We start from the raw sequence: 23581 nt of genomic DNA on the forward strand, positions 1-23581 counted from the left end.
TGTGTGTGTTGCGAAACGATTAAAAGAAGGTGAAAAATGTAGATATTTCGGTGTTGAAAAATCACAAATTTAGTTTTATTCTTCCTTCTTAATCTGTGGCGCAAATAAGAGCCCGAAGGCGTTCCCTTCGGCTGTATTTATACCGCTTCGTTTTCTCCCGCCATCGCCCTTTCCGTTAGCAATGGAGGGCACTGTAGCCCTACGTTGACCTGTGCCGCGGAACCCTACAAAGTCGTATCATGACGAGAAATTGTGTGGTTCTGCCAACGTAAACAAACGACGTTTTCACAACATTCTCCCCACCAGTGCGACGCTCACAAGCGTTACACTCTCTTTACGTTTGTTTCGTAACGCCTGTCAACTTTCCTGTCTGATCGACCTGTCACTCGCAATGAACCACGCGGTTCTATTGTTAAAAGTGACTAGAATTGTGCATATTTTACATTGTCTTTTCCCCAGGTGTTCTAAATAAATTGGTCGCCTCGTAATCTGATCGCCAGATTGCAACTGGACTGCTTAATACAGTCAAACTCGGGTTTCGTCCCGTCGGCCGCGCCGATACAGTTCCCTCTCTCGCTACTCCTGTCTCGCTCCACTGTTCTGGCAGGTATTGTATACGTATACGGCTGTACGGGAGCGTGGTGCTTTTTATCCATCTGGTCCATATCGTTCCCACCTTCACTTTTAGGTCGTCCGGGGAAAACCACACTACCATCGACGAATCATTTCGGTTTTCCGCCAATTTGCTGTCGTCGACGCTGTCGTGAAGTGACGGAAATAGTAAACGGACCTGCAATGAATCTTTAAAGAAACGGGAAAGCGCTCCAAACAGCTCTAGCAACCCGCGGATTAATATTACTGTGTAAGAAAGTGCATAGCTTGCACAATTCCAACCGCCAGAAATGCAACCCCTTACCAGTTTCTTACCACCATTTGCTTTTCTATCTCGTTTAAGTATCACCGCGCTTGTCTCGCGGTTGCAAGGAAGCTGTAGTTCATTGTCCCTCCGGAACAATGTTGGGCTGGGGCAAATTTGCTGCAGTGTTGCGAAGTGCGGACGGACACCTTGTTCCCGTTTTGTTTCGATTCCTTTCGTATCGCACGGGAAGTATTTCTGTATAGAGTTATCCGTGACCTTATTTCCTTTACGTTTGCAGATGCCGCCATGGCGGTCATTGCTTGCGACATCAGCAACAAGGGCATTTGAGAAACAAGGACCAAACACCGTCCATCCTAGCCTGGTCTTAACCGCGATCGGTTCATGTATGTCACCCTCGACGCATCGCGACGGCTTCCCTAGGTAAACATTATCCATGCCGATAATGATGCGCGGCACTATTCCGCTGTAGGACGAGATTTTAAGCCCTTTGAGGTGCGGATACTCCTCGCTCAACTTTTGAACCGACAGCGTCTGCGCTGGAAGTTCGAGTTTTTTCAGGGTATGCACCGTTGGCAGGTTGTATATCGAAGCACCTTTGCTTATACCCGATACTCGCAGCGATAACTCCAAAGAGCTGACTTCGTTGCGGGTCGTGTTATCAGTCCACTTCAAACTGACTGGGTGCAATTTACCGTCCATACCCAGCTCGTCTATCAGCTCACGATCAACGAATGTCGCCGATGAACCTTCATCAAGGAACGCGAAGGTCTTTACCGAGCCCTTCTCGCCGTGCACTATTATGGGAACATATCGGAAAAGCGTGTTAGTGTTAGTGATGAAGTGAGTGTTTACCGAGTGTTGCGTGCTATTGCTCGATCTTGGTGTTTCATCTTCACAGTGAAGTAGTGTATGATGGTTTTCCTGGCAGCTCTCTCTTTGGCAACGTGTCCTCACGAAACATGCACCCCTGTGTGTTCCGAGGCAGGTGCTACACAAGCCATGTTTGTTTACATACGCACGGCGTTCTCGGATCGTGAGTTCACGAAACCTGGCACAATCAGTCAGTGTGCGGCACGAGTCGTGACAAAGTTTACATGTCCTGGTGACGTGAACATTCAAGTGATGGTTGTGCATTGGTGGTTTTCGAGCTGGCTGTGATCGTGATTGTTCAACGTGGAGATTCCTTTCGAAAGGGTTTACTTCCGTGCTCGCGGCAATCGCTATCTCTGTGAACCACTTTCCAAACTCTACGACGGACTTTCTTGGTAATTTCACCTTGTGACGTGCCCACTCTAGGCGTCTTTCTGCTGGTAGTTTTGCAACAAGTTCTTTCAGCAGTGTCACATTACAATCGTACTCTTTTAGTCCGGAAGCTTTTACTGTTGCACACATTTTGCGCACCGCCTTCCCGAAGATTGCCAGTGACTCTAACCGCTCCGATCTAACTGGTGGCAGCCTTCTAACTTTTTCCACTAAACTGTCCACTATCAGATCTGGCCGGCCATACTCCGACCGTAGGATGTCTAAAACACGTAGGATGTCCTACGTGGTGATGGCGCGATGGCGAAAGCGGATCGAGGTCATCAACCCTCAACTCCGACGTCGGCTAGCGTCCCTCCGGATTACGACCGGACCATGGCGGTAGAACAAGCCGCTGCAATGGAACGTGAGTATACGCAGTGGAGACGTGCGGTAGAGGACTCCATTAAGGTGCACCGCACCAAATATTTTGGCCAGTCATGTGGGGCTGGAGCAGTGGCGATGGCGGCACCATGTAGTGCCAACTCCACGGTTAAGCAACTACCCTCTATACAGAGCGCATTTGTCGATGCATCCTTGACGCCAAGCCAAAAGGCGGCGCGGGAAAATACCCCCAAGGAGCTTCCTATATTTTCCGGGACGGTAGAGCAATGGCCGTTATTCATAACAGCGTATGACCGATCCACGGCGGCGTGCGGTTTCACCGATGAGGAGAACCTGATTCGCCTCCAACGAGCACTTAAGGGACCGGCATTGGAGTCCGTGGACCATCTCCTATTGCTACCTGACGGTTTGGCGGATGTCCCGAAGAGCCCGAAGGCGTTCCCTTCGGCTGTATTTATACCGCTTCGTTTTCTCCCGCCATCGCCCTTTCCGTTAGCAATGGAGGGCACTGTAGCCCTACGTTGACCTGTGCCGCGGAACCCTACAAAGTCGTATCATGACGAGAAATTGTGTGGTTCTGCCAACGTAAACAAACGACGTTTTCACAACAGTGTGTGTGTCTCGGGGTTCGACAACCCAATTAACAATTCCATAAGGTCAATGTAACGCCAAAGGTGTATATATAAAGTAATATGCTACAATCCCCCCCTTTTTATAAATATTTATTTGTGTATAATCATAATGTGGAAATTCCATATTGCCCTTTATTTGTCCTTTAGGTGTAACATTTATAACGGTAAATGTATCATAGTGAAAAAAGCTAATATGATATGTAGTCACGATGTCTTACTGGAGGTTGGACCACCCGTTTGGATGAACCAGGCTCTGATAGCGTCTTAGGCGAATTGTTACTCGGACCAAGGATGTTATCTGCAGATGAATCTGTCCGCAATAATCCGCTTGAAGAAGCTTCATTTATCTTTTTGAGATGTGCGGAGCTTCTCCTGTATTCTTTCCCTGTTTCCTTTGATTTAATAATTGTGTCTGTACCTATGTTATGACGGACGATAAATTCTTCGGTACTGAACTCCGTATCTAGTTTGTTCGTTTTCCGTATTCTTTTAGCCAAAACTTCATCCCCTTCTTCGATCGAGCTTTCTTGCGCACCCCGTCGCTTATCAGCATATTGTTTCCCTTTCTCTTTTATCAACGTGTCTCTATCTCTTACTTCCGGGTCCTCCTGAAAAGATGACAATAACGGTAATTTGCCCTTGATCCGTCGAACAAACATGATTTCTCCCGGAGATTTTCCCGTAGTCGGATGCTTGGTTGAATGGTATGTTAGTAGGTACTGATATAGTTCCCGACGCCAGTCTCGTCCAAGTTCTTGGGATATACGCAACCGTTTTAGAATTGATCGATTTTGACGTTCGACCTCTCCGTTCGATTGAGGACAATAGGGAATGGTATTCATGAGTTTCGATTGAGGACAATAGGGAATGGTATTTGTTGTGGTCACGAAGTGGAAGGCTCCCTACATTCGGCGTTAAGGACGTATGCAGCCACTGAGTGACTGATGAGCGGTTAGCAGACGAGAGAGCGCCAGACGCTCGAGGGACACCGTCGGGAACACAAGGGCTGATCGTGTAATAAAGTATTGTGTATTGTTTATTACGTGTTCGGTGTAAATATAAATTGTATACTCTCGGCCATCCGAACACAACAGTGGCGACGAGGAAAACAAAATAGACTTTTGGGAGTTTTTCGAGTAAAGTTTACATGTTATGCGTGTGTCAGTCATTGCTATAACTCTCGTGCTAGCGTCGCGCGTGTGTATGTGCGTCGCGTGATCGTACCGTGTCTCGGGTCGTATTTAATTTGTTTTATCGGGTGTTCTGTGCGTACTGCAACAATGCCTTCGTTACGGAAGCGGAGAAGAATGAACAGCCCAGGAGATCAGCCCCCATCGGAAGAGCAGCGTCGAGCATCGCAAAATTGGTACAGCGTTCCCGGTGCAGCAAGTATGCCGCAGCAGCCGCAGCAGCCATCATTAGTAGCAGTGCCACCAAATCTACAAAGTGCAATGCCCTCAGCATACCAGAATCCAGCGCCATCGCAGAATTTTGTTGAAGGGTCATCGCACCAAGCAGCGTCATCGCACCAAGCAGCGTCATCGCACCAAGCAACGTCATTGCACCAAGCAGCGTCATCGCACCAAGCAGCGTCATCGCACCAAGCAACGTCATCGCACCAAGCAGCGTCATCGGAGCAAATGATGCAACTGATCATTTTAATGCAGAAACAGATAAGCCAACTCACATTAATGCAAAATAATTCGGCAATTGCCAAGCCCCCAGAAAATGTATTAACTTCCGCACCTTTTGCAGAGCAAATACTCGATTCTTTATCGCACCACATAAAGGAGTTCCACTACGAGGAGGAAGCAAAAATGACCTTTGCTTCGTGGTTTGCTCGATATGAGGATTTGTTTGAACGAGATGCTTCAAGGTTGGATGATAGCGCAAAAGTGCGGCTCCTCATAAGAAAACTGGGCGCAGCAGAATATGAAAGATATACCAATTTCATATTGCCAAAGAGTTGTCGTGATTTTTCGTTCAGCGAAACGATAAAAAAGCTGTCATCGTTATTCGGAGTGAAAGAGTCATTGTTGCATAGGCGTTATAAATGCTTGAACCTAATGAAACGACGTAGCGAAGATTATCTGGCATATTCTTGTCGTGTGAATCGATCCTGTGTAGATTTTGAAATTGGAAAATTAACTGAGGAACAATTCAAGTGTCTGATATACGTATGCGGACTGCGGGACGAAGAAGACGTCGAGATTCGAACACGTCTACTTGGAAAGATCGACGACCGAAACGACACAACACTGGAAAGTTTAACAGCAGACTGCCAGCGTATTTTGAACTTAAAAAAAGACAGTGCTATGATCGAGAAAGCAGCAACCGAACAAGTTTTCGCTGTGCAAAAGAAAACTGACGAACCAAAGTTTTCTGAGCGCCAAAATTTCCAGAGCAGAAAGCACGAATATAAGCGTCCTCAAACCCTACCTGGAAGAAATTGCTGGCTTTGTGGAAAAAATCATTGGGCGCGTGATTGTCCTTTTAAGTCGAATGTGTGTCGTGTCTGTAAGAAAAAGGGTCATAGAGACGGTTACTGTCCAAAACCGAAACGTTATTCAGATAGTCCAACATACAGAAACAAGTTTTCATCACGAGTGGTTTCGGTGAATACAACGAATGTTCAGCAAAGGCGAAAATATATCAATATTTTTATAAATAATGTAAGCACTCGATTGCAGTTCGACACAGGATCTGATATAACGATCATTAATCGAAACGTATGGCAACGTCTTGGAAAGCCTGAACTAAAACGAACAGTTAGCGCAAGAACAGCATCAGGAAGCGGACTCTTTCTGTTAGGAGAGTTTGAAGCGAATGTTACCATCGGAAGCGTAACTCATGTGGCTTCTTTAAGAGTAGCACAGGCAGACATACTATTGCTCGGAACAGACTTAATAGACCTGTTCGCACTTGGTTCTACCCCCATGGATGCTTTTTGTAGGCATATCTCATCTGAGGATTACTCTAAGACGGTTGAGCGGAGATTTCAAGAGGTCTTCAACGGCATGGGTCTGTGCACAAAGGCTAGTGTAAAACTGCAGCTGAAGGAAAACGTTCGTCCAGTATTTTGCCCAAAGCGACCGGTAGCTTATGCAGTACAGGAGTTAGTCGACAAGGAACTCGATCGACTAGAGCAGATGAGCATAATATCTCCAACGGATTACTCTGAATGGGCAGCACCTATCGTCGTCGTCCGCAAGGCAAACGGCAGCATTCGGCTTTGCGGGGACTACTCAACTGGACTAAATGACGCGTTGCAGCAACATGAGTATCCTTTACCATTACCTGAAGATATCTTCGCTAGACTATCGCAATGCAAAATATTTAGCAAAATTGATCTATCCGATGCTTTCTTACAGGTAGAAATCGACCCTGCCTACCGATCTTTACTCACCATCAATACGCATCGAGGTTTATTCACCTACAATAGATTGCCGCCTGGTATTAAGATTGCTCCAGCAGCGTTCCAGCAGCTTATCGACACAATGCTGGCTGGTGTAAAAGGAGTGTCATGTTACATGGACGACATCATTGTCGGAGGAGCCACTGAACAAGAGCATGAAGCAAATTTAATGGCAGTTTTGAAAAGAATTCAAGAGTATGGATTCAGCATTCGATCGGAAAAATGCGCTTTTAAGGTTCAGCAACTAAGATATTTGGGTTACATCATCGACACCCACGGATTGCGCCCCGATCCAGCGAAGATCGATGTCATAAAAAGGCTTCCAGAACCAACAGATGTGAGCGGCGTCCGATCCTTTCTAGGAGCCATAAATTATTATGCCAGATTTGTCCCAAACATGAGAGAGTTGCGATATCCACTGGATAACTTATTGAAGACAAATGCACAGTTTCGATGGACCGCCGATTGTAAAAGAGCGTTTGAAAGATTTAAATCCTTGCTATCATCGAACTTGTTGTTAACGCATTATGATCCAAGGCATAAAATAATAGTATCGGCAGATGCATCATCAATAGGTATTGGTGCCACTATTAGCCACATGTTTCCCAATGGTACCATACGTGTGGTTCAACACGCCTCTAGAGCACTTACAAAAACGGAAGAAGGATATAGCCAAATAGATCGTGAAGGACTGGCAATCATCTTCGCGGTAACGAAATTCCACAAGATGATATTTGGAAGGCGTTTCCAGCTTCAGACAGATCATCGTCTACTACTGCGGATCTTTGGGTCGAAAAAAGGGATCCCAGTCTACACTGCCAACCGCTTGCAGCGTTTTGCGCTCACGCTATTGTCATACGATTTCGGCATTGAATATGTACGCACCGAATCATTCGGAAATGCCGATGTACTCTCCAGGCTAATTAACAAGCATGATAAACCGGATGAGGATTGTGTAATCGCTTCTGTTGCACTAGAGATGGATGTAAAGTCTATTGCAACAAGCGCTTTAGTTACGTTTCCCTTGAGTTTTAGAGAGGTCGCTCGAGAAACGAATCGTGATCCTATAGCAAGGAAGTTGCATTACTACATAAAAAACGGGTGGCCACGTAACATTGCCCTTGGCGCAGATTCATCTCGTTATCACAGCAGGAAGGAAGACTATTCAACGGTGGAAGGATGTATTTTGGTCGGAGAGAGAGTGTCAAGCAATGTCTGTCCCAGCTTCATCGAGGACATCCTGGTATCCAGCGCATGAAGGCGATTGCGCGTAGCTATGTGTTTTGGCCGTCGTTAAATGAAGACATCATCGATCTCGTCAGTAATTGCCATTCATGTGCTCTGGCAGCAAAATCTCCTGCTCATGCTGATCCTTTGCCGTGGCCGAAGACAACAACGCCATGGGAGCGTGTCCATGTGGACTACGCGGGCCCAATAGAGGGAGACTATTTTTTGGTAGTAGTCGATGCGCATACTAAGTGGCCAGAGATCATCCGGACGGCTAGTATCACAGCCCGCATAACCGTTAGCATCTTGAGAGGGTTGTTCGCGCGTTTCGGTATGCCCACGACACTGGTGAGCGACAATGGCACACAATTCACCAGCGGTGAGTTTCAGAGTTCTGTTTGAGTAATGGTGTGCATCACATTACGTCTGCCCCGTTTCATCCGCAATCAAACGGGCAGGCAGAAAGATTCGTAGATACGTTTAAGCGCTCGTTAACCAAGATAAGAGTAGGAGGAGCACCGCTGCAGGAAGCACTGGACCTATTCCTACAGACATATCGAACCACGCCAAACCCTCAGTTAGAGCAAAACAAAACACCTGCTGAAGTTATGTTTGGACGACCTATACGAACGTGTTTTGATTTACTCCGTCCCCCAAGGAAAATTCAACATGATTTTAGAGAAGGGAATGAAAGATCGTTCGAGCGTGATGACCTTGTCTATGCTAAGGCGTATAGTAGGAACAATTGGCATTGGGTTCCAGGAAGAGTGATTCGGAAACGTGGAAATGTTACCTACGAGGTACTGACTGGTCATCGCAGCGTCATTAGACACATTAATCAACTGAAAAGGCGTGGACCATTAAACAGCCAGGGTCCCATGACGGAACGTTTCAATCCATTACCGTTGGATGTATTATTGGATTCCTGGAGCATACCCGTTACACCATCAGTGCTCCCAGATGTTTATCCAACACATCTTGCACCGCCAGTGGCGACTCCAACTGAGCCGCCATCTCTTCCCCCACATCGATCCATTCCTCAGCATCAACGTTCACCACGTCGCTCTTCTCGGTCTAGAAGAGCTCCACGTCGGTTCGATCCGTACCTACGCTATTAAAAAGGGGGAGATGTTGTGGTCACGAAGTGGAAGGCTCCCTACATTCGGCGTTAAGGACGTATGCAGCCACTGAGTGACTGATGAGCGGTTAGCAGACGAGAGAGCGCCAGACGCTCGTGGGACACCGTCGGGAACACAAGGGCTGATCGTGTAATAAAGTATTGTGTATTGTTTATTACGTGTTCGGTGTAAATATAAATTGTATACTCTCGGCCATCCGAACACAACAGTATTCATGAGTTTAATACCATTCGCCTCACTAAACTCCTTCCATTCCGTATATTCTTTGCTAAGTTGTGGCGCGTTGTCAGCTTTCAGTGCAATTGGAATGCCGTACCGACTAAACATTGTTGAAAGTTCTTTTATAACATCGCTGGTAGTTGTGGTTTCCATTTCACACACTTGCATGAATCGGCTGTAGCAATCGATTACTACTAGGAGATGTTGTCCTTCTGGGAGAGGACCGAGAAAATCTAAGGCAATTGTGTGCCAAGGAGAAACAGATAATTTATTTCGTTGTAAGGGTTCCGGAGGTGCTGCTGCCTCTACAAGTGTACAGCCTCGGCAATTCTTAACAAATTGTTCCACCTGTCCATCCATCTTTGGCCACCAAACATGAGATCTTAGATGATTTTTCATCATAGTGATGCCTGGGTGTCCCTCATGGCCCGTTTTCAGCACATTATCCCTTAAAGCTAATGGTACGACAATTCGATCTCCTCTAAGAAGAACTCCTCCTAGTTCACATAATTCATTGTCAATCACACGGTACTCGATAGGTAGCTCTTGTGTTTTTCCCGTGTTCAATAACGTTAATACTTCTTGAATTTCTACGTCTTGTCTACTTTCTGTTTCTATATCACGCCAGTTCAACGCTGAAGAATTTGCCGCATGAGTAGCCACTTCTCTTACGAATATTTCTTCTGATGCATCGAATGGTATCGCATTTTGTACTGGAAGCCGAGGTAATGCATCAGCTACATTATCTTTCCCTGACATAAACACGATCCTATAGTCGAATGCTTGTAAACGCAATACCCATCTTTCTATGCGCGCACACGGTTTTGATCTTTTCGAGAAGAGATAGTTTAATGCCTTACAATCCGTGAATATGTCAAATTCTTTACCTAGTAAATAATATTGGAAACGTTCAACACCCCAAATAATACCTAGTGCTTCCTTTTCAGTCTGGCAGTAACGATGTTCTGTGTCCGTTAATGCTTTGGAAGCGAAGCTGATAACACGATGTTTGTCACTATTATCGAACTGAATAAGGATAGCGCCCAATCCATGCGGACTAGCGTCGGTCATTATGGCAGTTCGGTCCTCGACTTTATAAAATCCCAAGTTATCAATATTCCCCATTGCTTTCTTTATGGCATTGAATGCTTTTGCGTGTTCTTCTGTCCATCCAAATCTGGTGTCCTTATGTAGCAATCACCGTAAGGGTTCATCGAGGGTGGCTAGCATCGGTACGAACTTATTCATGTAATTTGCCAACCCAAGAAAACTACGAACTTCTGTTTCACATCGCGGTTCACGGAACGATAGAATAGTTCCAATTTTGTTTCTTGATGGCATAATTCCCTCTTGATTAAGACTGTGTCCTAAAAATTCTATATCCGATACTCGCAATTGGCATTTCTCCCAGTTCAATTCTATTCCACGGTTTTTTAATCGACTAAGAACCTGCATATGATAGAAAAGACCCATTTATTCAATAGATTTGTTACATTCAATTCAATTCAAACATTCCATTACCTTATTCAACCTTTTATCATGCTCCTGCAAATTTTGACCTTCAATTAGCACGTCATCGAGATACCAAATTGTTCCTTCGCAACCAGATAGAGTCTCATCCATCGCTTTTTGAAATAACTCTGGAGCAGTCACCAAACCGAACGGCAGCCGCTTGAAACGGTACAACCCTCGTCGGGTTATGAAAGTTGTCACGTCTCGCGAATCCTCAAGACACAAACGAGGCTCTCCGTTTGACTTTCCCACTACGACCAATGGCGAAACCCTTGTCGTCGGGCCTGTCTTTATCTCGATTATATCCCTTTTTAACAATCCATCTAACTTCCGATCTACTGACTCCTCCAAAGGTATCGGAATTCGTCGCATTGACTGATAGACCGGGATGATCTGTGGATTCATCTTGATTTTTGCTGTTATGCCCTTCATTTTTGGAAACGGATCTACTTGCACTCTGTTTATGTCTAGCCCGACTTTCAAAATACCTAGTTGCTTAGCCGTCTTGTCACCCAGTAAGCAACGTTGTCCTTTTTCTACCACAAAAAACTCCGCTTGAATGCGTTGGCCCCCTACAGCAACCTCCGCAACAAAAGTGCCTAATATTGTGAGTGGTTTTTTGCTTCCGTATGCCCTCAAGATCTTTGAACTTCGTTTCGTTGATGAAACTACCGCTATGTTCCGATTTTTTAATTCCTCCCACATTTCACTAGGAATTAAATTGGCATCAGCGCCTGAATCGACCATCATTTCAAGAGAAACTCCTCCAAGCATACAAGATATTACGTTTGACTCATTCCCTGAATAGAATGCATAATACACTTTCGAACTATGTGTTTCCTCCTCAGTTTTCGGTTGTTTTGCCTCTGATGATTCGTCAATTGCTCTTATTTGACGTTTAGTCGGACCCTTCTCCATAAACTTTCGGCACATTTGTTCAAAATGACCAAGTTTCTTACAATTTCTACATTCCTTCCCGCGAGCAGGGCAATTGAAAGATGCCGCAAAGTGTCCTACACGTCCGCAATTGAAACAAGCCTTTTCATTACGCCTGTTTTCAACTTGTCTGGATCCCTTATATTCCGCTCTGGGATTTCCTTTTCTTCCGCCGTGCTCGATTTTAAACACTTTTTCAGATGATGGTCCAGCTGCCATTTCAGCTGTTTGATTATCTATGCTCTCTTGCGCAACTCCCATGTCTTCGATTTCCGAAAACTTCAAATTTTTCTGCAAAATTTTCCGTCGGACTTCATTGGAAGAACATCCTTGAACTACTGCATCTGTTAAGTATATGTCCCGCAGTGTTGAAGCTACTTCTTTACTGTACTTGTCAAATCCACACTGAGATGCCTGTTGTTTTAAACGAATCAAATATTCCGCAAAACGTTCACCTGGTTTTTGTTTCATCATTCGCAGGTTGCGTCTCTCCGTTGTAGCTTGATACTGCGGTCCGAAAAACTCATCCAGTTTTTCAACTGCCTGGTCATACCAGCGCGGTTCCAACATAACCAAAGACACATGATCATGATCTTTTAAATTTTTAAACACTCTCGGTAGTGCCGGTCCTCCGAGATGTAGTAGTTTTGCTTTTTTCTCCGTTTGGTCCGTTACGTTGTACGCTGCAAAGTAGCATTCCAACGCTTCCTTCCAAATTTTCCATTCTGTTGCGAGTTTAGCAGTTTCGATTTTATCGCACAGCAACATTGGTACTGGTCGCATTTCTTGCATCTACAAGAACAAAAACAAATAAAAACACAAAACTAAATAAATCTTGTGTTCATCAACCAGAAACTTAGTTACTGGTGTCCAGATCAGTCTTAACATCAACTGTTAAATCAATCTGCAACCACAAATATCTTTCCTCTTCTCGAGTGCTACCAACTCGAATCATTCTATAACCCACATATTCCTAAGATTCTATCCATCGTCTCTGTATTTCCTGAGAAAACTTCCCGAACATTCCCGAAATTACCGTAGCATGGAGAAATTTACTATCAATTTCTAACACTGGGAATAGCCTTTTTTTTTTTAGCTCCTTGCGCCTGTAATAAACATGGAGAATTCTTTTACAATTCTCGCACCTATGCTGGAGAAATGCATTCATTTCTGCCAACCTCCTTTTTTTCATGGAGAATTCTCTTACAATTCACGCATTTTTCTGGAGAAATCCATTGATTTCCGCCAACCTCCGTTTTCAAACCATGGAGAATTCTCTTACAATTCTCGCTCTTGTCCTGGAAAAATCCAATGATTTCCGCCAACCTCCTTTGCACAAACATGGAGAATTTTGAACCAATTCTCGCACTACTTGTGGAGAAATCCATTGATTTCCGCCAACCTCCTTTGAGCAACCCTGGAGAATTCTAATTCAATTCTCGCACATTTCCTGGAAAACTATTAGTTTTCGCCACTTCATGTTGGTAAAAATGACGCTTTACCTAATGATGCTGCTCATTTTAACTTTTCACAATAGAATAATCCATATTATTCCAACCTTTCCACGATGGGTTCGATGACATTTTGTGTGTTAGCGAAAACGACGCTTCGCATAACCACACTTTTTTCCCGCTTATTGTTCCAAACTTGTCCATTACGATTACAGCTTCATTATACACTATTTCACGTATAAAACTCTTAACTTTATTCACTTTAGGAGAAAATTATATATTCCTCACCTTTTTTCCTTGTTTTCTGCGTTAAATTCCAAAATCCTCGTCGCCAGATTGTAGTAGCGTGTCCGCTGCTGTCGGTCGTCGTACATGAATCATCTTGTCAGTCGTGTCTTCGTGCGTCTCGTCTGTGTGTGTGTCTCAAATTTCAAATTTTACCATGTACTGGAAAGGTATAGTTTGGATGAACTTACCATTTTAAAATTGCACAGTCTGATTATGAGGAATCGAATCAGAAGGGCGCGAGGAAATGGTTGGCAGACCGGGACAATTTTGTGCAGCATACGCTAAATAAAGAAACAAAATGCATTAGTAATATTACTTTTAGTAGGTTCAATAAAAAGAAGTCTAGTTTTTTTACCTTCACAGTATAATTTCCCTTATAATTGTTGGCACAACAATAACGACGTGTATGTATAGTAGTTTAATCGAGTTGGTTTATGCCGTCCGTCCATAGTTGCATTCTTTTTTCACTCGCTTTTTGCCATCAAATATCCGCTGTAGAAGAATCTGAAACATTAGGACGATAAAGCATAACTAATTAATCTTTTAACAATTCCTGTTCCGAACATCTTCCACTGTTTTAAATGATAATTTCTTATACTTATCTGGTTTATCCAGCTATTGCATTTTGCTGTCACCCTGTTGTCTCACTGCTTTCTTCCTTCTTTATACGTTCGGCTTATCACGGATATATCTTGCAAAAAACTTGCACTGCAGTAAAATGAACTAAATAAACACTGTAATTGCCACAAAACCGGTATATTGCACAGGAAATCGCACTAATTTTAAATTTCAGCACGAAACCTTCTTCCAAACAAAACACTTTATGCCGTCTCGCGAATCATCACATATGCACACATACATCACACAGCCACACACGGAGCCCTCACCATACGGCAGACCGTTCAACTCATATAAGCAAGATCGGCAGCCGATCCAAAATCCGCCCTCACTATCATGTGGTAAGGCATCTCATCGAATCGACGGGACGCGCCAGATCGTCTCATGAGAAAATTTGGCGCTAGCCAGAATGCTCACCATGCCGATGAGAAAGACAATGCTCGCTCAGTATGGAGGGGGCAGCCGAAGACAGCGTCTCAGTATGGAAACGTCAAGCTGACATCGGGCTCGCTATAGTGAGATGCTGTCCGATTGTCATTTGGGTACCCAAATGACAATGGGACCCCCTAAAAATTGGCCAAAAAATGTCAAATTTTTGACAGGATCGGATTTTGAATCGGATTGAATAGAAAATCCGATCTTCTCAGAGGTGAGCGAATCAGTAGTGAGAAAGCCATGGTGAGTAGCCATAGTGAATTATCGAAAAAAAAGTCAAATTTCACGCCTTTCAAAGTGCGTGCTCTTGTTTCGTGTGGCCATGGCTGCATATACGTCATATCTGTTGTACCTGCGGTGTGTGTTGTGTGGTATTGTGTGTCGGTGTGAATTTTGTGCTGCGTGTGGAAGTTACTGGTGGAAAGTGGGTGGAAGGGACAGTGTGTAAACTTTTATTGTGTTGAATTTAACCGCGGTGTGGCTGGTGTCGATCCATGTGCTGGTGTTCATCATCCCGGGTGTGCTGTACATAGGCTGTTCCTCGCGCGCTAGGACGATCCAGTTACAAAGCAGCAAAATGCGGCGCTCAATGAACGACGGTAGTGCGGTAAAATCATGCATAGCCTGTTACGCGGTAAGGTACTGTTGTATAATTTGTAGTGCTTTATATGTGTGTAAGATTTTTTTTTTGAATTATTTGTAGGTGCTTTTTGAAGCGTTTGTTTTAGATTTCTGCTCTGATTTTATAGTTAGTAACAAAGATCAACCTAAATCTGGATTATGTAGGTATTTATGGTGTTTTTTCTGTTTATTATGTAATTTCATTAAAATTATTTTTGCTTGGTATTTCAGATTAATGGTGGTAAATTTTGGATCGTCAAATACGGTTAGTGTGGAGTAGGACATGTCCGTCGCGGAGTCGTAGGTTGGTCGTAGGTTCAAGTATAGAGTGGATCGAGCCCCGTCCGGCTGCAATGACTGATTTATCCAGCTGCGTCGTATTGAATTAGTCTCAAACGTTGTAATAGGCTGGCATGATGGAGCAGGTCATTACACCAAATCGATATAGTTTTAAAAATAAAATGCGATAAAAACTAATATGGTTGAGATAAATTTGAAAAGAAACCCTGATTTGTGGGGATGATTTGCTTTATTTAAGTTGTATTATAGAGCGCAATATATGTATACGTTGAACTTAAGTTTAGTAAAGAAAATATAACTATTAGTCAAATATATTGGAAATACGCTTAATCTGTGTTCTTTGCGTGTATAATACTAACCGTAAAATTATATTTTGTTAAACCCGACCCTTTGGCACCAATCGAACCAGACATCCAACTCGAAGAAACGTATAGAGTTATATGGAGGTGCTCCGCTAGACATCTCGAACAAACAAGACTCGAACCTGTTGAATGAATGGAATATTTTTTTATGTTGGATGTCGTGTTAGATTAGTACCAGAGGGCCGGGTAACGTGTATGATTGTAGCTATCGGCTTCAGTCTTCCTGTTGAGTGCTATACTTGAACTTGCACTCCAGCTATACTATCCCTAAATATTAGTATAATAAATAGCTTGATTTAGTTTAATATATATTAGGCCGCAAATACACGATATGCGTTTCCGCGGGCGCGTTCAAACGTGGATAACAGTTCCGCAGAGATATACAGAATGAGCATCTCTGCGTTTCCGTTGTAGCACATTCGAATGACATTTAATTCCTATGGCTGGATTTTATACGCGTTTCCGCGGGCGCGATTTTCGTATTGTATGTTATCCTATCTAGCTACTGTTTTGACCCTTTCCTCATATGTCTATTATATTAAAATTTCAGCTCATAGCGATAGCACTTGAACGTCTTATGAAACTTGGAAAAAATCGTTGTCAAAAAGTAAGCTGCATTCCGTTATGTATGCTGAAATGACCATATTATTTTTTTATTTATTTAATTACGTCAACATTTACCATGTACTGGAAAGGTATAGTTTGGATGAACTTACCATTTTAAAATTGCACAGTCTGATCATGAGCAATCGAATCAGAAGGGCGCGAGGAAATGGTTGGCAGACCGGGACAATTTTGTGCAGCATACGCTAAATAAAGAAACAAATGCATTAGTAATATTACTTTTAGTAGGTTCAATAAAAAGAAGTCTGGTTTTTTTACCTTCACAGTATAATTTCCCTTATAATTGTTTGCACAACAATAACGTCGTGTATGTATAGTAGTTTAATCGAGTTGGTTTATGCCGTCCGTCCATAGTTGCATTCTTTTTTCACTCGCTTTTTGTCATCAAATATCCGCTGTAGAAGAATCTGAAACATTAGGACGATGAAGCATAACTAATTAATCTTTTATTTATCCAGCTATTGCATTTTGCTGTCACCCTGTTGTCTCACTGCTTTCTTCCTTCTTTATACGTTCGGCTTATCACGGATATATCTTGCAAAAAACTTGCACTGCAGTAAAATGAACTAAATAAACACTGTAATTGCCACAAAACCGGTATATTGCACAGGGAATCGCACTAATTTTAAATTTCAGCACGAAACCTTCTTCCAAACAAAACACTTTATGCCGTCTCGCGAATAGTGTTGGGTAAAGTAGCACAATTAAGTGTGCTGTGCGCACACGCACATTGCCTTTAGTGTGCTGTGCGCACTGTGCGCACAGTGCGCACTTGGAACCAGTGCGGAAGTGCTAGCACAGTGCTAGCACTTTCGCACAGTGCTAGCACAGTGCTAGCACTTTCGCACAGTGCGCTCTCTGAGCACAGTGCGAAAGTGCTAGCACAGTGCTAGCACTTTCGCACAGTGCGCTCTCTGAGCACAGTGCGGAAGTGATAGCACAGTGCTAGCACTTTCGCACAGTGCGCTCTCTGAGCACAGTGCGGAAGTGGTAGCACAGTGTTAGCACTTTCGCACAGTGCGCTCTCTGAGCACAGTGCGGAAGTGCTAGCACAGTGCTAGCACTTTCGCACAGTGCGCTCTCTGAGCACAGTGCGGAAGTGCTAGCACAGTGCGCTCTCTGAGCACAGTGCGGAAGTGCTAGCACTGTGCTAGCACTTTCGCACTGTGCTCAGAGAGCGCACTGTGCGAAAATGCTAGCACAGTGCTAGCACTTTCGCACAGTGCGCTCTCTGAGCACAGTGCGGAAGTGCTAGCACAGTGCTAGCACTTTCGCACAGTGCGCTCTCTGAGCACAGTGCGAAAGTGCTAGCACTGTGCGGAAGTGCTAGCACTGTGCTAGCACTGTGCGAAAGTGCTAGCACTGTGGTAGCACTTAAGGCACTGTGCTGTGCTGTGCGCACAGTATGGTGTGCTGTGCGCACAGTGCGCACAGCAGCACTTTACCCAACACTACTCGCGAATCATCACATAATAATCACAATATGACATCACATAATATTGTGCTACATGATGCATAGAAGGTCGTTGAAGCATCAAACATGTTCAAATTAAAAAATATTAGATTAGTGTTAGACGTTCTCCTACGCTTGTTTTAAATAGGCTTCTTCACCCTCAATTGGCAGGGGCATCGAATGGTCTCATCAGCAGCGGCACGAAATAAAATAAACCATCAATACACCGATAACACTTTAAATCCCAATTCAGCTTCTCCCACAGCGTCTCAAGGCCACACACAAATTAATAAATGCTAACACCCACCAATAACAACAATACACAACCGCAATGCACATATTAAATCAACGCATACACCACAACAACCAATCAGCTGGCGGCGGAAGGCACGGGCTGAAGCGCAAGTAAGGCAGGGCAGGGTGAGGGAGAGGTAGAAGCAGCGGACGAAAAAATGGGTGCCAATATTTTTAAATTTTTTGACCGTTTTTTTTGCTCCGCCGCCACAAATAGTTCGTCCATTTCGCCAACAGATGGCGCTAAACTTGCTCGACCCAGCGCGGGAATCGCTGAAGTCCAGCGAAAGACCGCATAAGACCAGGCCAAATCTGCGCTGGCCAGCGCAGAATTTGGTACATTTCCAGCGCTGGAAACTGCTCGAATTTTCGAATAATTGGCATTCCTTCACGTGCTTCCGTGTGATTTTTGGTTGACTAGCGGGAGGCCACGTCCGCCTCCACCGCCGCCGCCTCCTCTGCCGAGGTCAAACCGCCTTGCCGGTTGTAGGAAGAGGTGGCCAGCTCAGGATAGACAGACTCCCCTCTGTCTATATCACCTCCTTCAACACCTCGTCGCTCATCCTGTTGATGCTGGCGATGTCGCTGCCGAAGTCTTGCCATCCGAGCGCGGATATTCGCCCGGCGCTCCGACGTTCGTGGTGACGATGAAGGCGCAGATGGCCGTTCGCCACGCTGCTCCTCCCTTTGACGCACCGTCTGCGTCCTTCTCACTATATTTCGAAGGTCATTACGGGTACGCCGGACTGATTCGGGGTCGAGCCGGTTGGCGGGTTCCTCCAGCATGGCCTGTGCGGCGAGAATGGCGCGTTCCTCGTCCCAGCAGCGTTGGAGTTCTAAGGTGATGCGCTTGGCGGCCTCGCACACGTTGCTCCAGTTGGTGGGTGATTGAAGCATGTGCGCCTCCAACGTTTCTGGCAAAACTCCATCCAATAGCTCACTCCTCACCTCAGCAAAGCGAGGGCATTCGAACATTAGGCCGCGGGGCCACGAGGCTTTCTCAAGCTGAGAAAACATTCTCAAACACTCATTTAAGTTTCTCAAGCACTCAAAACTTGTTCTCAGACCCGAGCTCGTGGCCGTCGTCAATTTTTCTCACTCTGAGAAACTAATAAAGCCACTCAAGTTTTATTTGGAGCTTTAAATAGAAAATATGTTTTTGATCGCATGTTTTTTTAAACTTTTTCAATTATAAATATTGAATACATTTTCCAAAGTGATTATCGAAAAAGAAATAGCACAATTGCTTTTATTTCAGGTAGCCGATCGCTGCATCGTCAACTTTCTCAAAGATTCTCAAAGATTCTCAAAACCGATTTTGTTCCGATTCGACAAACGCTGAGAACGAGGATTTCTCAAAAGTACTCATGAGTGCTTGAGAAAATGAGTGTTGAGAATCCCCATGGCCCCGCGGCTAAGGATGTCGGTTGCTTGGTCTGCCCCCCCACTTGAAGCTCACGGTTTGAATTCACAAAGAATTTTCATTGCAAATATGCTTATGCACAACAGTGATGCACCTACGTTGCTCTCCTCGATACCGCTCTACGTTCCTTCTCGTTCCTTCCGCGTTCCCTCGTCCTCCCCTATATATTACCCCTCGCCGTACAGCTGTCGGTCGTAATGATCCACTGCTGCGCGTAATACGCACTTTCAATTCCTCGTATCACCTATTCGACTTCCACCTATCCTCCTCTTTCCAGTCTCGTCTATTCTCCCTCTCTAGTATCCCTTCTCCTTGTTATAAGTTATAACAAGGATAAGTTATAAGCTTCCAAAAGACACTGGCTACCCGGGTAACCCGGTTGACTGGAATAAGGGTATTGCAAAAATTAATTTTAACAAACAGGATTATTCTAAAAATTCCAAAATTTCAAGCCATTCGTATTCCTATAATCTAATAAATGATTTGGCCACCCGGGTAGCCGGATGCCTGGAACAAGGTTAAAAGATTTTTTTTCCTTTTTGCACAACAACCGCTGCCGGTCAAGGCCTGCCTGTACCCACTAGTAAAGTGGGCTTGGCTTTCAGTGACTTATTGTTACCGTAGCAGGATAGTCAGTCCTACGTATGGGGGCACGGTCTATTCGGGGCTTGAACCCATGACGGGTATGTTGTTAAGTCCTTCGAGTTGATGACTGTACCACCAGACCGGCCGTTTAAAAGTTAAAAGGCCGTTAAACGTTAAAAGATCGGTCTAATTTGTTTTACAGGACATCGCTGAAGAGTTTCCTCATTGATGGGTGAAAAAAGTTTTCCGCGTAAGTGGGTTAGACTCTAAAGAACTGTCCAGAGTGTTGCAAAGTCACATATTAAGTTATATTATGATGTATCCGACTTTAGGTGACCGCCAATGTATTTCTTCATTTTTTCACTAAGGGTTCTTCTCTAAAACGTTTTCTCTTTTGTGTGTCCTTGTAGGAACTCTTCGCTGTGGGTGCCATAATAATGATCGAAATTCTCACTCGACCCGCATATCACTAGTCCACTATTCTATTTTTTATTCTATTTAGTCCTTCGGTTTTTTTGGAAAAAAGATCAATATTGTTTAAGCATCGCACTGCTAGAGACCAAACAATCGTGTTGTAATCAAAATGCTTTAGAGATCGACGTGGAGAGCCAAGTTGTTAACCAAAAGGAGAAATGTCTGAAAGTTTTATAGAAATACATGAATGGTAAAGAGCCTCCATCAAGACAGCAAAGATTCACATCCGCATTCAAACTTACATTAAAAACAAAGAAAATCCCAAAAAATCATTTTTTTAATTTGACTAATAAAATACACTTTTGTGTGTTTTATTAATATGTTTATAATAAAACATCTATTTTTTCTCATAAATCTTAGCAGACATACTTGAAAAATCAACATCATTTGCATTCAAACTTACATTAAAAACAAAGAAAATCCCAAAAAATCATTTTTTTTATTTGAATAATAAAATACACTTTTGTGTGTTTTATTAATATGTCTATAATAAAACATCTATTTTTTCTCATAAATCTTAGCAGACATACTTGAAAAATCAACATCGTTTGCAGGAATTAATTATTGTTTAGATTGTTTACTGATTGGTATAACCTTGAGACGCTTAAAATTCAAGGTATTGCCAGCTACATTTAGATCTGATGCTATCGTCGGTTGGGATAGAACTATACGCTGCGATTGCACCTTTTGCGATCCTCCATCGGCGTTCTGTAATTACAAATAAAAATATAAAGATACACTGTTATGGAATAAAATTTGATGCAAAGCATCAACGATTTCAATACAAAATTGGATATTTTTACAAAAATCTGAAATAGATTCCAGATAAATGCACTAAATCACATTTGAAAACCTTTTGTATTATAAAAGTTTTTAATACTTACATTACTTATTTCAGTATTTGAGGATTGTATTTTGACAAATGATTTATCTTCCATACTCATCGCACTTAATGGTTTGTTATTAGCAGCTACATTTGGTGTGAAAAAAATGGCGCTTCCAGCAGAGCCATGCTGTTTACTTTGCTGTTGTTTCTGTGTAGTTTGCTGAGGATACTGCGTCTGAGCTTCCTGCGTTTGTTGCTGTTGCCTTGGTTGAGCTGTAGTGCATCTTCCCGCACAGGCTGTTATTGTTGTAATGGATGTTTTAACTAAACTTCCTGCACCGCTGGCGCCTACCGACCCAGCCGAAATAGTTGTATGTTGAGAAAGTTTATTTAATGCCGTTGGTGGTACACTTTGTACCTTGAGCAAATTATTACGAATCATGAGAGTTTGAATTTGTCCTGGAATAACGCTGTTTGTGCATGCATTTTCTCTTCTTGCCGTTGAAGGTAAACCAGGTACATTCTGTTTAAAAACAGATACAAAAGCTATATTAATTCATTCACATTAGAATACCACAATCGGATGAATTAATTACAGCGGACCTCCTTATAACGAGTTTATAAAGCCTGCGTTAGAGCCCCAGTGAAATTGAACGTCAATTTTAGTGTTTTCTGGTATATTTCGTGATTTTTTATCAGAATATTGCGTATCGTACACCAAAATAAAGGATATTCAATTCCCCAACGATCTAGACTTAAAAAACATTTAATTAATAAATTAAATGCATTTCCTTGTGATTTCCCGCTTTGTTCACGGTGAAAAAATTATGGTCAGCGGGGCTTCACAAGGAAATGTATTCAATTCATCATTTTAATATCATAGATGACCAACATCACCACCTAATCCCGGGAATTGTTCAATCCAAATTAAAAGGACAACGAAGAAAGATTGTAAAAAAAATTATGAATAGCATTGACGACCTTTTGATAAGTATCAATGCACATTTTAAGAAACCCTAAGACATTGTAATAGCCATATATGCCATGAAGCAAAAAACCACAGTGAAGGATTTTGGTGAAAAAAATCAAGATATAGCAGAAGAACTAGAGCAAGCTTACCTAAATGAAAATGTCCTCCCAGAGCTGGCTAGCCGAAAAACAAATAGGATGGCAATGAAAGCTTTTGGAAAATGGTTAACAAACGAGATGCATCAGGCAATAGCTCTGTCAGGTATGATTCCTACCTTAGACTCTGAAATTATTGTCTATATCGACAATATAAATAAAAATTGCAAGAAATGGATTTTGATAACAAGCAGATTAGTCAGGACAACCAATAGAATAGCTTTTACCAACCTCAGAATAATAATCCGATAAAGGACGAGCATCGTTCAAATAACAGCAGCTGGAGGTCTCAACCTCAGGAAAGCAATATTAACTGGAGATCTCAGGCTCAACAGAACAGTAACTTCAGAAAGAAAAATATAGGAAATGTTCAAAACAGACATCCTAGCGAGGAAATCGGGTACAATTTCCAAAATAGGAAACCCAAAAATTCTAGAGCATTGCGATCCCAAAAGTGCAATTTATTGCGCTGAAGTAAATAATCAGCACTCAGAAGAAACAGAAAACACAAAAGCCCGAATTTCACTCATAAAAAATAATAATAACTATAGTAATAAAAAGTATGAAAATAAGTTTTATAATCAAAATGATAAAGGATATGTAAACATTGATAAAAAAACAATCAAGTGCAACTGGGGCAATATTATATAGAGTAACAGAATGAGCTATTCGACAGCAGAACGAGCTTTAATACTAAATCTAATGAACCCATTAACGAGCATACAAATTATGAAATAAAAAGATTACGTAAAAACTCAGAAATAATAATTGACGAAAATTAAGAGTTCACTAACGAAAATCGTGAAGAACATATGAACAATCAGTATGTGAATGAATATAAAAATTATAAGCAAACGATAATCATTAATGACGTTATTAAGAGAACTATGTTCGAGAAACCATTAACAGAAGTTATAAAACTGATAGATCACGTAGAAAGAAATAATGAGATGTATTGCAGAAACAGTCATAAAACTATGCTAAAGAATGCAAAGAAAAGAAAACCAGGGTGGCCACTCGAATCAGGATTTTAAATTTTCGGTTTTTCCGATTTTTCCCGGATTTTTGGGGGTTTTCCGGTTCACTATACTTCGTGTA

At 42.9% G+C, this 23581-nt stretch overlaps 4 protein-coding genes and 2 long non-coding RNA genes across 8 annotated transcripts; 2 read left to right on the forward strand and 4 right to left on the reverse strand.

Moving 5' to 3' along the window:
- Positions 1-19: 19 nt before the first annotated feature.
- On the reverse strand, positions 20-13433 carry LOC121601887. The gene is made up of 2 exons (XM_041930695.1): positions 13344-13433; positions 20-1674 (listed from the first exon to the last, which is right to left on the reverse strand). Exon 2 carries the CDS (start codon positions 1577-1579, stop codon positions 440-442), a length of 1140 nt encoding a protein of 379 aa, XP_041786629.1. The 5' UTR covers positions 1580-1674; positions 13344-13433; the 3' UTR covers positions 20-439.
- Positions 3453-9094, forward strand: LOC121601883 (uncharacterized protein K02A2.6-like). Of its 2 annotated transcripts, none has more exons than XM_041930691.1 (2): positions 3453-4703; positions 4758-9094. In XM_041930691.1, the coding sequence occupies exons 1-2, from the start codon at positions 4437-4439 to the stop codon at positions 7827-7829; spliced, it is 3339 nt and encodes a 1112-aa protein (XP_041786625.1). In that variant the 5' UTR covers positions 3453-4436; the 3' UTR covers positions 7830-9094. The 2 variants fall into 2 exon arrangements, with proteins under 2 accessions (XP_041786625.1, XP_041786626.1); XM_041930692.1 differs by having other exon boundaries at positions 3453-4685.
- LOC121601885 (uncharacterized protein K02A2.6-like) lies at positions 9714-12877 on the reverse strand. The gene is made up of 2 exons (XM_041930694.1): positions 10678-12877; positions 9714-10605 (listed from the first exon to the last, which is right to left on the reverse strand). The coding sequence occupies exons 1-2, from the start codon at positions 12394-12396 to the stop codon at positions 10354-10356; spliced, it is 1971 nt and encodes a 656-aa protein (XP_041786628.1). The 5' UTR covers positions 12397-12877; the 3' UTR covers positions 9714-10353.
- A 1516-nt stretch (positions 13434-14949) lies between the features above and the next one.
- LOC121601889 lies at positions 14950-15339 on the forward strand. The gene is made up of 3 exons (XR_006006213.1): positions 14950-15035; positions 15100-15178; positions 15249-15339. It is a non-coding gene; the product is annotated as an uncharacterized LOC121601889 (long non-coding RNA).
- Positions 15340-15689: 350 nt separating this feature from the next.
- LOC121601890 lies at positions 15690-16977 on the reverse strand. Its single transcript, XR_006006214.1, has 3 exons — positions 16562-16977; positions 16396-16488; positions 15690-16310 (listed from the first exon to the last, which is right to left on the reverse strand). It is a non-coding gene; the product is annotated as an uncharacterized LOC121601890 (long non-coding RNA).
- A 3965-nt stretch (positions 16978-20942) lies between these two features.
- LOC121601891 lies at positions 20943-22992 on the reverse strand. Of its 2 annotated transcripts, XM_041930699.1 has the most exons (4): positions 22715-22992; positions 22478-22623; positions 21417-21881; positions 20943-21240 (listed from the first exon to the last, which is right to left on the reverse strand). In XM_041930699.1, the coding sequence occupies exons 3-4, from the start codon at positions 21798-21800 to the stop codon at positions 21094-21096; spliced, it is 531 nt and encodes a 176-aa protein (XP_041786633.1). In that variant the 5' UTR covers positions 21801-21881; positions 22478-22623; positions 22715-22992; the 3' UTR covers positions 20943-21093. The 2 variants fall into 2 exon arrangements, with proteins under 2 accessions (XP_041786633.1, XP_041786632.1); XM_041930698.1 differs by having other exon boundaries at positions 22478-22992.
- Positions 22993-23581: the final 589 nt, after the last annotated feature.

Source organism: Anopheles merus, unplaced genomic scaffold, assembly GCF_017562075.2.
Source record: "Anopheles merus strain MAF unplaced genomic scaffold, AmerM5.1 LNR4000216, whole genome shotgun sequence".
NCBI classification, from domain to species: Eukaryota; Metazoa; Arthropoda; class Insecta; order Diptera; family Culicidae; genus Anopheles; species Anopheles merus.

Bases quoted from the DNA above. Each gene is read 5' to 3' on its own strand.
- LOC121601887 (XM_041930695.1), bottom strand. From the start codon at position 1,579: ATGGACGGTAAATTGCACCCAGTCAGTTTGAAGTGGACTGATAACACG.
- LOC121601883 (XM_041930691.1), top strand. From the start codon at position 4,437: ATGCCTTCGTTACGGAAGCGGAGAAGAATGAACAGCCCAGGAGATCAG. The intron at 4,704-4,757 runs CAAGCAACGTCA...GCGTCATCGCAC, and splicing joins ACCAAGCAGCGTCATCGCAC to CAAGCAACGTCATCGCACCA.
- LOC121601885 (XM_041930694.1), bottom strand. From the start codon at position 12,396: ATGCAAGAAATGCGACCAGTACCAATGTTGCTGTGCGATAAAATCGAA. The intron at 10,606-10,677 runs GTAATGGAATGT...TATCATATGCAG, and splicing joins ATGATAAAAGGTTGAATAAG to GTTCTTAGTCGATTAAAAAA.
- LOC121601891 (XM_041930699.1), bottom strand. From the start codon at position 21,800: ATGATTCGTAATAATTTGCTCAAGGTACAAAGTGTACCACCAACGGCA. The intron at 21,241-21,416 runs GTAAGTATTAAA...TTGTAATTACAG, and splicing joins CAAATACTGAAATAAGTAAT to AACGCCGATGGAGGATCGCA.